Genomic DNA, 13,329 nt, shown 5'->3' with positions numbered 1-13,329 from the left:
ACGATTCAGTGGTCTGGTCAGCCTCTTTAATGTCCATCTTTGTGACGTGTCCCGCTGTGATGAGCTTCTCAATCTCAGCGCAGTATACACTCTCTTGGGCGGGGTTCTTGGCTAAGCGCCGCTCCGTGTTCAGCAGGTACCGTTCTGTGGCGTCTGTCTTGGCGTGGAAAGTAGGCATTCCTTCTCGCCGCAGGAGTGGCGTGGCGTATCTCAACACGCCGTTGACCGGGACTCTCTTGGTCCCTGTCTCGAGGAGGTGAATTGCGTAAATGTCATCTTTAGAGCGAATGTCTTTCTTTCCGTTCTTAAAGGGCATTTGTTCCAAGGTCCATAGCCGCTCTACGTGTTGCAGGAGTGCGGTTTCTCCCTCTGTGACTCGGGAGTGGAGACATCTAGTGGCTGTACTTCGGTTGAGAGATTTGGCGAGCGGGCCTTGGAGAGTCCATCCCAAACGGGTCTCGACTGCTGCAGGGCAGCCTCGGGGTCCGGTATGAACCCGGTCTATCGGGACAATGAGGTCTGCATGGTCGGAGCCTATCAACAGGGTCGGCATAGCATTGTCTATGAGCGGGATCGGTAACTTGCGCAGATGTGCATATTTCTCCATCAGCTTGGCGACGGGGTATGTGTACCGCGACAGTCCTATTTCTTGGCTGGTGAAAGCGTCTGCAATCTGGTACCGTCGCTCAGGCTGGCCGCTTGCTGCGATAGAGAATGAGACATTCTCGCCCTTTATCGTCTTCAAATCTCGTCTTATTGTCCGAATTGTCATTTGGGTTTCGCTTCCCCGCAGCCCTAGCTGGGCCGCAGCGGAGGCGAGCAGCAGGGTCTTCTCTGACCCGTCATCGAGGACGGCGTAAGTGTCCAGGACTTTATTCTGGTAGCTTAGTGTCACACGCACTACTTTTAGGAGTACTCGGGCTCCACTGCTGCTGGCGGGATCGATGTACATGACGCTCGCTTTGCGGCTGGATGGTGCAGGTGAAGGGCGCCGTCTGTTACTGTCGTGAAGTATGTCCAGATGGGCTCCATCGCACTTGGTGCACCTTTTCTTTAAGCGGCATTCGGCTGCCATGTGTGAGCGCGCACAGCGAAAACAGCGCTTGTTGGACTTTATCCATTGACCTGCTTCCTCCGCGTTCAGCTTGGGGAAGGAGTCACATTGCGCTAGCCAGTGTTCTTTCTCACAGTAGGGGCACACTATCTTCCACTTCTCCGTTCTGGAGGGGGTACTGTGGCTCCTGCTGCTCGGTACTGACTCCGATTGGTGCATCACAGTCACCGATCTTCTTCCATCATTTAGTCGTCTGGTTCCTTCTCTGGAGCCAGGGGTGCTCCGTCCGAATGTATCTAGCCGTAGGCTGCTGACTTCTCTCACCAGGAAGTCTGCTAGATCGAGGAGGTTCGGTTCGGGGCCATTCGGGTCTCTGTGGTCCCTCTGCCGCCTAAAGCGCTCCTGACGAGCGGGCGGCAGCTTCTCCAGGATCCTTTCCACATTTGAGTTGGCGTAAAGTTCATGCCTCCCCTTCTCTCTTTGCGCTCCCAACATCCCTACCAGGGACTGCACTCTGATGGACAGGTCGTCCAGTGCTCGATTGTCTATTGCTGGGGGTAAGCGGTCGATGTGTCGGATCTCCTGGATCACGTAATCCCATATGCGCCCATACCTCTGGTCCAATGCTACCAGCGCTGCTGTGTATGGGGTGGTGGAAGTCGCGTAGGCGAGCGCTATATTATGTGCGCGGGGCACCTTTAAGTGCTTCAGTAGGATGGCGTATTTGTGGCGTTCATCCAATACATCCACCAACATGGTCTCCAGACACATGCGGAGTTCTGTATACTGGGCCCGGTTCTCTTGGGTGAAGTCGGGTACCATAGGCGTGCCAATGTATGACGCTGACTGTGGATACATCGGCGAGCGTTGGGGGAGAGGCCTCCTAGGCGAGTCTCCTCCCGCTCCTTGGTATGGGCTGGTACCGGCAGTGTACCATGGCCCGCTTGTCCAGGTGCTGTTCCTCGGTGCGGGTCGTGCGTCGTGCTCACCCGTGTATAGAGTCGGGGGTCTGTAGCGCAGCTCCGCGGGAGTATAGCCTGGGCTGTACCGGACCTCCTGGTCCGGTAGAGTACTGTGCTGTCTTCGGGCGTGGTTCTCCTCCTCTTCCTCTTCGTCTTCAGTTAGGTCATCCAGTGCTTGTAGTCTCTGGTTTAGCCTCTCCACAGGATATGCTGCTCTTTCCCGGTTGCTAGGTCTCGCTTGGACCGGTGGGGGGAGGTGGTCTGTGGGGGGTATAGACCTCGTCTGTTGGTCAAGTTCAGGGTTGTTTACTCGGCTAGGGGATGCCGCCCTGGAGGTGTGTCTAGACGAGTTCCTGGAGCCTCTGGCGGAGGGAGAGGGTGTTGTCCGTCTGATCAGCTGTTCTATTAGTTGCGACTGCTGTCTGTCGCGCGCTGCGTCCCGTTGAGCACCGGCTCGTTCTCGGGCCACATTCTCTTCCATCTGAATGCGTCTTATTTCTAGACGTATCTGCTCGTGTTCGCTTCGCTGCTGGATCTGCAGTCGGTCGCGTTCAGCAGCGGCGTTCAGGCTGAGGAGGAAGGCCTGCTGTAGGGTCCTCTCTGCCTCGCTGGGAGAAGGCGGTTGTATAGGGGAGCCTTCCCTCGGGGTACTCCTTGCGGAGCCTTGGAGCTCTATCTCCACGGTGCTCTCCCCGTCTTCTTCCGTGCCGAGTTCTCTCTCGGTAGCGTTGTATTCCTCCCGGGACTCATCGGGGACTACTTCTTCAGTACTGGCGGGGTGTGAAGTCATGTCTGGTTCCCACTGGTCCCCACCGTGAACTTGGTCAGTTACATTAGAGCCCGTAGGGGCCTCTATGGTCGGGGTAGTCTGGGCGTTGGGGTTAGACATACTTTTACTTTCTAGTTTTACCGCGTTTACTGTTAGTAGAAGACTAGGTTGTTGACTGACAGCGTAAGCCTCTAAGTACTGAGGGAGCCGTCGTTCGCGCTGCGGGCGTTGGTTAGGAGGATCGTTTCGTGGAGTGTTCATCATAGGCCATTTCAATATTAATAACACTATATTAATATTACACTAATTACCCTCCGGCTCGAAGGACCAATTGTAACTGAGGGGTACAATTCCCTGACTGTATTACTAGATATGATACTTACTACCACTACCTTTGTACTTAATATTCGGCCACCCAGTACACGGCATAAATATATTATCATGAACACTCTCACGTAGATGAAACGGATCCAACACAAATGTACGAATTAGAAACAGGTCTTTATTTCTACACAGCGATGGTGTGTAGAATAAGCACTTAATTACATTTATGAATTGAAATAGTATGCACTTTTATGGCAAAGAGTATTCGTCGATATATCAATAGAGAATGTCCAATCTCTGAAGGCGCAGGTGGTAAATATACGACCTGGAATAGTTAAGGAATAACAGCAATGATACTTTAATGATTATATACTAGATACACTAGAGGGGGTTAATCCGGTCGCTTGTAAGCCGACAGGAGTAGGAGGGGGGGGGGGGTAGAATCCGGCTGCCTCGTCCGGCCAAGGGTATCCCAGGTGAACCCACTGTAGTGCCGTTCAATGCGCCGGCGATCCTTGGACCACAGATGCAAGCAGGTGGACTCTTTGTGGGCCGGCTCTCTCCGGTCCACGGGGGAGAGACGTGAAGCGACCTCGTCTTGCAGAGCGTCTCCTCACCTTGCGTCCTCTCCAGGGGGGGGGGTTCCAACACACGGCAGTGTCGGGGGTCTTTATCCATGGAATAATCAAAGTATCCAAAGCATAATCCGTGCCTGGGAAGGCGGGCTGTCGTCGGTAGAATAATCCGGTATACAGGTCCACTCGCTCGTCGGCTCTGGGGCTCCTCGGGTGCAGCTTCACATAGGGTCAACCACCCTGGGTAAGCAGCCAGTTCTCTGCCCGAAACGATGGGGTACTGACTACGGTAGTATTCTCACCGCACGAAGCACTATATATTAACAGACTATTATTAGCTTAATAGACTACGTCCAACTCGACGATATAGTGCCAAATATGACTATTCAAATATTAATATACACGATGTCTCAATACCGATGGTAGGCGAACTTGGCCTTACTCCCACACGTGGCGTCGCGGGGAGGCTTTACGTCTGTGACTCTATTGGAGGGTAAGAAACTGGACTGAAAAGAAAGTCCTACTTTAGTAGCGCAGTATATATACGCACTATGAACAAATAGTCCCATTAGTGGTGCGGTAGCCAAATTCCTACGCGGAACTAGGACTCGTTCGTACATGTCGAGCGGTACGTTTGAACTGGGTCTGAGGGGTATGGCAGCCTGGCACCAAGGTCTCGACCAATAGTAGAATGGAGACTATTATGGGATGTTCAGTAGGCTAGAATGGATATTCAATGCATATTGTACAAGGAATATACAAGGGATATCAGGGAATATTAGAGAATATACAAATACAATTAAATATATATATATAAATAAATATATATATTCGGTTTAATCTGGCCCTTCACAACAAGTAGAAATGAAAAACGGAAATCTTCTTTTATTAAAGTAGTTTTGATATTGTTTCATTGTGTATTGATTAACTTTACATTTGCTCTTCATTCATATTACAAAAGTTATACTGGCACGTCTAATACAGCAAATGCAACGTTAAAGCAGTGCCAATGTAAGACTGACTTTACATTAAACTAATGACAATAATATAGTATAAAGTAGGGTATTATTTGGACTAAAGAATGGTGTTGTCTCACCCTACTCGCATGTTGAGGGAGAGCACCATTGGGATGACGGCGGGAAGGAAGGTTGAAATACGTGACAATCCCGGGAAAAACGGGATGTTTGACAGCTATGCACCATGCAAATGTTCATGCTTTATTTGTTTTAAACGAGACGATTTAGAAATGGGCAATGGGGAATTACGTTGCAATTTCGGGAGGTGGACCGGCCAGAAACAGCAATGACATAACCACTACACCTCCCTATTGGGGAACACCCAAGTAGAAACCTGTTTCTTGTCCTGTCAAACAGGTTCAGTCTCATAAGCAAGGGGTTCAAGTTTTTAAGATAAGTCTGTATCCACTGTTGTCAGACATGGTTTAGGTGGAGTGGTGGGACCTCTTGTAGTGCTACACCACAGTCTCAGATAAGTTACATCTTTAAGATACATTTCACTTAGTGCAGGATTAGTACACACCGGATAACATCAGGAGCAAAGACCCAGGACATTGAAGATGTGGAAAAAAACTCTCCAAAGGAGCATTACTTGTTTTTGAAATGCTGAATATGAGAAAACTCTTCATAGGAACATTACTGGTTGGTGTGCTTTGTTATCTATCCTACTGCCTGTACCGGAGTGATGCCAGTGTTAATGCTATGGATATACCTGTACTTCAACGTGAAAAACAAACGCAAGAAACCCAGGAGTTTGAAGGCCTGCAGCCCTGCCCAGAAAGGCCTCCTAAGCTGGTTGGACCATTTGCAGTGGAGTTCAACAAGCCACTGACTTTAGACTCAGTCAGGAGGGAGAACCCTGATCTCCAGGACGGAGGGCAATTCAAACCCCAAGACTGCATCGCTCGAGACAAGGTGGCGGTCATTGTCCCGTTTCGCAACCGGTTCCACCACCTGAAGTACTGGCTGTACTACCTCCATCCTATCCTGCAACGCCAGCAGCTGGACTACGGCATCTATATCATCAACCAGCACGGCAACGGGATGTTCAACAGAGCAAAGCTGATGAACGTGGGCTTCATTGAGGCCCTGAATGAGTACAACTACGACTGTTTTGTCTTCAGCGATGTGGACCTGGTTCCCATGGACGACCGCAACATCTACAGATGTTTTAGCCAGCCTCGGCACCTGTCTGTGGCTGTGGACATGTTTGGTTTCAAGCTGCCATATAAAACTATATTTGGTGGAGTTACAGCTCTGTCTAAACAACAGTGAAGGTCAATGGTTTCCCCAATCGATTCTGGGGTTGGGGAGGTGAGGATGACGAAATGTACAAACGCACTTCACTCCGTGGCATGTCCCTCTCTCGGCCAGACCATCAAGTTGGCAAGTACAGGATGATCAGGCATACGAGAGACTTTCACAATGAGAGCAATAAGAAGAGGTTTGATCTAATAGCGGAAACCAGAGTAAAAATGGACAAAGATGGAATCAACTCACTCAAGTACAGAGTGGTTAAGACTAAGAAAGATAAGCTCTTTACTTTCATCACAGTTGATGTTGGCAGTGCTGACACTGACTGCAAACACAATAGGTGGGGAATTCAAAACATTTGCCATGAAGTACAGATACAGTGACCACTGACCGCACACTGAACTTCTTATGAACATTACCTGGTGAAGAAGATTGAGATACTAAAATGTTAAATGTCAAAGTAAATATCAAATATTTAAAGATTTTTAAGGGTAAGATCACTGTCTGTATTGATTGATTGATTGACTGATTGAAAACTTTATTAACTCATTGAGTGCCACGCCTTTTCCCCATCTGTACTGCCTGGCGCCAGCTTTTTTTTGACCATTTTCACGATATTTTACGATCTGCACACAGAAGCATCACACCTGGACAAGAGGCAGGGGAACTATGTGAGAATGCTATTCATCGACTACAGCTCAGCATTCAATACCATAGTCCCCTCCAAACTCATAGCCAAGCTCAGGGACCTATGACCTCTGTGAGTGGGTCTTGGACTTCCTGACGGGCAGACCCCAGGTGATGAGAGCAGGCAACTGCACCTCCTCATCCATCACCCTCAACATAGGGGCCCCACCCTCCAGAACATTTACAACAAGCGGTGCAGGGGTAAGGCTAAGAGAATCATCAAGGACTCCAGCCACCCGAACAACTGCCTCTTTGAACTGCTGCGGTCAGGCAAGCGATACCGGAGTCTCAAGGCGAGCACAGAAAGACTCAGAAGAAGCTTCTATCCCCAGGCCATCAGGCTGCTCAACGAACAATAAACACTATGCAACAACCATCAAATGCACACAGCACACACATCCACACGCACACACTCACTTTAAACAAACAACACACTGCAGCACCCACTCTCCACACTTTAGATCACCTAAACACACTTTATATTTATTGGTAAAGGATTTGCACTACAACTCGTACACCTTACTGTAAATTGTACCTAAATTGTACCTCATCCCATTTCTGCTTTGCACTATATAGTATTGTATATTAGTATATTGCATAGTATATTGTATATTGTATGGTAACTCAGTTACTTCTAGTCTGCATCGAACATTGTACATATGTCTATACTGAACACTGGGACCTTCTTTTTACATGCTACTTTATTTTATTTCATACTTATCTTGTCTAGCACAGTCTCTGGAGCGTAACAGTAAGAAGCATTTTGTATAAAAGTATTCTGTACTTCTGTATGACAGACAACTATTAAAGAAACTTGAAACTCTTTGCGGAGCTATTGTATAATTCTATATTATAGCTATAGTATGGCTCATTTGACAAACACTATTTATAGTCCAACATGTAAAAAAGCGTTATTTTCTACATACCCTTGTTCGTTCACAATCCCAAGATAAACATTGTCCTGTTTCAAAATAATCCAGGCTGGTTTTCTAGATTGTGAGATAAAGTGTGTTTTGTGGAGCGTATGCGCAAATCTCGCGTCTGCTCGCTTGAAACCTATATTATTGCCAGGTCAAAGATAAACACATGACCTTGTTTCTTCACAAAGCCGGGGGGGGGGGGGGGGGGGGGTCGTTTATCTGATGTTGCGATCATATAAACGCATGTTTTATGATGGAGTTTTGGTAAAGTACACGTAAAATAAGACATTACCTTTGGTTTAGAGGTACTCCATTTCTCACTTCGAGTTCAAAAGTGTCTTGAAACAGAACAGGATCAATACATATAACGTTAGGTAGCCCTCATCAGTCTTCTTCATCTGCTCGGGCCAGACTATAGCTGGAGCCGAATAGGTTTCCTTATCGGTCGGTTTAATTATAGTTTTTTATAGTCCAACATCATAGTCTGGTGGAAAGTTGGAAACGCACCTTATCATCCATAATCATCATCCATATAATCCGTTTTGTCTTTTTCTTCATAATATCCAATAGTTCACTTGCCATTGCATTGCAGGTTACCATTGTGTGCTCGGGCCAGACTATACCACGGAGCCGAATATAGGCAGTACTCCAGTTGAGGGGGGATGGCATCCCCCCTGAAATAAAAACAGTCAATATCATCCCCCTTCTAAAACGGTCATCCCCCCTTCCCATCCCTTATGTAATTTTATTAATGAACATGGCATTACTGCTATTTCAACATCCACAAAGAATGGATTGTGCGGTGCTAATTGCACCCTTAACTGCACGTGTTTAGCGTGCGGTATCTGCTCCGTCTTTGCGAGCTATCCACAAAGGACATTGCACGGATGAGATACTAGTGCAGACACGCCCTAATGTGTGCAGTTTGCTCCTGATATGCTCCAGCGCAGTTGGCTCGCGGAGCAGTCTGCACCTGACAGCACTGTTGGCAGATATCAGGAAGGGGGGAAATAAAAGAGGCATAGACATAACAGTATTTTTCACCATTAGTATTCCGTTTATTTCGTAATGTATAGAGCTTGCTTAATTTATATTTTCATGACACATTGCGTCCGTTGTTTTTGTCACTATCTTTCGTCATTGCATGTTTGCCTGTCCTATTCAATAAATTTGTTTTATTATAATTGTACTATATTCTATTGTGCTATATTTAATTGAGTTGATATCCCATAAAATCTTATTCAATCACGATATTAAGTTGTACAGCCCTGGCCTCCCCCGCACCAGGCGTTCCACACAGGGAGACCGAGCTTTCTCTGTAGCTGGAAAAGGACAATGGCAATGGTATGACAAGGTTTGGCACATGTTTCCACGAAAGCAGGATATCATTTAACATTTTTTATAAATAGACTCTGTAGATCATCCTCCATGTGTGTGGTTTTACAAAGTAAACAATGGGAAATAGGGGTGTAACGGTACACAAAAACCACGGTTCGGTATGTACCTCGGTTTTGAAGTTCGGTACGGGTTTTCGGTACAGTGGGGGGAAGTTTGGCTTTCCATGTTGCACTCAGGGGTGATGTAGTGTGCAATAACTAATTGTACTTGTAGGGCTGTCAATGAATATTCTATATCAAAATGAATAATCGACTTGTAAAAGAGAAAAAAGAATTATATTGGATTGTGAAAAAAAACAGATGGGCGGTCAATCATTAGTGGTTAACATACCGTTGTATTTGTTCGGTACATTACACACTGAAACGGTTCGGTACGGATATGTGTACCTTTACACCCCTAATGGGAAAGCATTAAACGGATCATCTGTCTAAACCTCGTAACACTATTCGCCCTCAAATCTGTGTTCATTTTTTATTTTGCATACTCATGTTCTGTGTCTTGAGTCGTACTGTATTGTATTCTGCATCTGTTAATAAAGTTTCAATCTGTAAGAGCCTCAAATTTCTATGTACATTTAATAAATTGTCAGCCAGTTTCTAACCTGTACCATTCCTAAAGTAAAGGTACATGGGTAGATCAATGTCGTTGAAGTTGTGTAGACAATCTTTCCATTCCTGGTAACTGTAATAATGCATTCTACATTGTTGGCAGTATTTATAGTATGTGGAATCTAGAGATGGAAATATGCAGCATTGCACTTGATATACAGCACTTTCTCACATGGTTGATTATCAAACCCATTGTGTTTACTGATATATACCATATAAACCATTAAGAGTGGGTGTCAGACAAGAGGGAAGACTGTCAGGTTTTAAACTGGATACCAAACAGAAGGTAAAGATGACTTTGAACTGTACAGTAACAGTAATCCAGAACTATTTCATTGCACTGTAAAGAAACTGATTTTATAGTATGTCACATCAATGTCATTCTTGTCTTTCACATTCTACTAAAACTGAATCAAACCATAAACAAGGTGGCCTGTTGGGATGTTAGATCCTAATGTGAAAAACTGATTTTATATGTCTGAGGAGAAGACTGGTACTCATCATCAGGTCCACAGATGGGCCTCCCATCTTCGTCTCCACAAAGTACTGGGGGGGTCTACTGTGTATGTGAGACATATTTCCTTAGAGTGAAAGAAAAATGACATATGTGAACAAGTATGTTGTGTGCCAGGTTAATGTGCAGTCATGGTAAAGTGAGAGGTGACGGGTGGACCACCACTTATGTCATGTGTCCAGGCAGGCCTCAGGTACAAGTAATTTGAACTCCAGCAGCCCATTACGTACCAACCTGTTTCTTTTCCCATGAATCCCTGCACAGCCACAGACACTAAACCGAAAGAAGCTTTAGCTGCCATGACAAAGATGCCAGACATCCATACATCAGTTAATTAACAGTATCTCCATCAATGTAACTCTAACCATATTTGCATATCTTGTATGTCACAAACTTAAATGTCCAAACCCAACCCCCTCCAATGCACAGTCCCCCCCACCCAACCCCCTCCAATGTACAGTTTTCCCCACCTACCCAACCTCTTCCAATGTACAGTTTCTTCCCCCTCAAATGTATATACTCTATTTTTAGACTATTTTTGTATCACAAACAGTGCTGTATATTTGTAGATCTGGTATGTCATAAATGTCTAGATGTAACAGTACTGTCCATCTGTATGTCATGTTATGATGAATTGAAAATGGGGAACCCTGATGTAAACAAGACGAAAGTCTTTCTCTGGTCTGCATCCCCTTAACAATTGTGTGTATTGAGCTGCACTGTATTGTACCCATTCTGCAATCTGTTAATAAAGTTTTCAATCAATCACAAATGTAACACAAGACGATGTTGTGTATGTCGTAAACAAGGAGAGAGAGAGAGAGAGAGAGAGAGAGCGAGCAAGAGAGCCCCCCCCCCTCATCCGCATGCGCAGTAGTGCAAAACAAGGTACACGCCACGAAGCCCCGCCCACGCACAGTCATACCTAGTCCAAGCAACGAAGCCCCGCCTCAAACCTAGTCCAAGCCACGAAACTCCACCTCAAACCTAGTCCAAGCCACGAAGCCCCGCCCAGACGTTGGGCTTGCGGCTCTGCAGATATATGCTATTGTCACTAGGAGGTACCCCAAAAAGAATATTCCAATCGTCTGATCACGATCTCCAGTATTGGTGTCCATCGTGTCGCCAACATAATCCACCACAACACATGCATCAATGTGGTCGGGCGATGTGATAAGACTCGCCTGACAAAAAAAACTGAGCCCGGAGAGATTAAAACATAACACAGGGCAAGATATAAGGTTTCAAAGGGTGCTCAATACTGCCATCTGGCAGGATGCGGCCGGTATTGCACTTTGGCGATCTCAGGATAATTCCCTATGGTAACCCTGAGGTCCGTGTGTCTGAAATGAATAGAAATATTGAATAAAAGGCGGCTACGTGGCGTAGTGGGCAAGGCGCTCGCCACGAAATGCTGGAGACGCTGGGCTCGTCAGTTCGAGCCCAGCGCTCCACATTTGCTTTCAGTTTAGCTGGTCGTCCGTACTAATACACATTGGCCGTATTAGGGGGTGGGAAACTGATGGGTGGGGATCGGGCGCTGTGGACAGCGACTCCTACAGGTCGGTTGGTGCGCCTGCGCAGTAGAATCAGGAAGTGTCGGGGGCAGTGTGAGCCTCCCACGCGTTACTCCTCGCCACTGAGAGATCGAGCTGCGCAGGTGAAAAGATGCGACTGCTGTTACCTCAAGTACCGGAGGGGACTTGTGCTATGTATGACTTAGTCCACATTGCAGCCGGCTTGTGGGAGGCAAGAAACAGCGTCCGTGACAGGGGAGGGTTGAATTGGATGATACGAAATTGGGATGGGAGAAAATATAGAAAAATGGGAGAAAAAGTGGATAAAAAAAAAAATAATAAAATAAAAATAAAAGAAATAACGATGAAAACCCGACTCGGGTCTGGCGCTGAACGGTTGGCGAGATAACCAGACTATCCTCAGGTCTGGCGCCCATTGAGTTAATAAGGTGAGTGTTTGTTTAAAAGTGAGTGTGTGCATGTGGATGTGTGTGCAATGAGTGTAGATGATGGGTTAATTATTGGGTTGTTACATAGAGTCATTGAGCATCCTGATGGCCTGGGGATAGAAGCTCCTTCTGAGTCTCTCTGTACTGGACATGACAGGTGTCTGGTTCAACCGGTTCAGTGTCATCAGACAATTAAAAGAGGGGCAGAGAGCCAGTCAACTTATTTTTCATTTGTAGGATACACATAAAGGAACAACTACCAAATGAGGTATATTGAAGATGCAGAGAAAAGTATTTACAGTGATGATGGTATGCTTTGTGCTTTGGGTGCTTATCTGTTTGGCGTATATCAGTAATGTCACTGTCTATTCCAAGAAAATGTTGCTACTTGAACTAAAAACAGTGGAACAATGGAACGATGACACGGAAAATATATCCAATGATACTAAGATGTTGCCTGTGCTGGAACCTTGTCCTGAAACCTCTCCTCATCTGTTGGGACCATTGGAAGTGGAGTTCAACAAGCCAATGACTTTAGACGTCGTCAGGAGGGAGAACCCTGATCTCCAGGACGGAGGGCGATTCAAACCCCAAGACTGCATCGCCCGACAGAAGGTGGCGGTCATCATTCCATTTCGCAACCGGATCCACCACCTGAAGTACTGGCTGTACTACCTCCATCCTATCCTGCAACGCCAGCAGCTGGACTACGGCATCTACATCATCAACCAGCACGGTGGGGGGATGTTCAACAAAGCAAAGATGATGAACATGGGCTTCGTTGAGGCCCTGAATGAGTACAACTACGACTGTTTTGTCTTCAACGACGTGGATATGATTCCCATGGACGACCGCAACATCTACAAATGTTTTAGCCAGCCTCGGCACCTGTCTGTGGCTGTGGACAAGTTTGGTTTCATGCTGCCTTATAACACTCTCTTTGGTGGAGTTACAGCACTGTCTGAAGAACAGTTCTTGAAGATCAACGGTTTCCCCAATCAATACTGGGGTTGGGGAGGTGAGGACGACGATATCTACACACGCATTTCACACCGTGGCATGTCCCTCTCTCGGCCAAACCATAAAGTCGGCAGATACAGGATGATCCCCCATGTGAGAGACAATAAAAATGGGAACAATTGGCAGAGGTTTAATCTTATGGCGAGAACAAGAACAGACATGGACAAAGATGGACTCAGCTCACTCGAGTACTCCGTTTTTAAGACTGAGAAAGATAAGCTCTTTACTTTCATCACTGTTGATGTTGGCAGACCTGCATAGC

The 13,329-nt window shown here is 46.5% G+C and overlaps 2 protein-coding genes across 2 annotated transcripts in view; one reads left to right on the top strand and one right to left on the bottom strand.

The window, feature by feature from the left end:
* Positions 1-13,329, bottom strand: part of gon4la (gon-4 like a) — a 208,609-nt gene that overhangs the window by 65,287 nt on the left and 129,993 nt on the right. The gene's annotated exons all lie outside the window — the stretch shown is intronic.
* LOC311227568 (beta-1,4-galactosyltransferase 4-like) lies at positions 5,403-13,328 on the top strand (the record flags this gene model as incomplete). Its single annotated transcript, XM_084313289.1, is given in 3 exon segments — positions 5,403-5,970; positions 5,973-6,294; positions 12,401-13,328. Coding segments are annotated over 3 exon segments (1,818 nt in total).

This window comes from Notolepis coatsorum (genome assembly GCF_963971535.1).
Source record: "Notolepis coatsorum genome assembly, chromosome: 4".
NCBI classification, from domain to species: Eukaryota; Metazoa; Chordata; class Actinopteri; order Aulopiformes; family Paralepididae; genus Notolepis; species Notolepis coatsorum.
The sequence above is the reverse complement of the archived record's forward strand: the minus strand, read 5'-3'. Positions and strand labels throughout refer to the sequence as shown.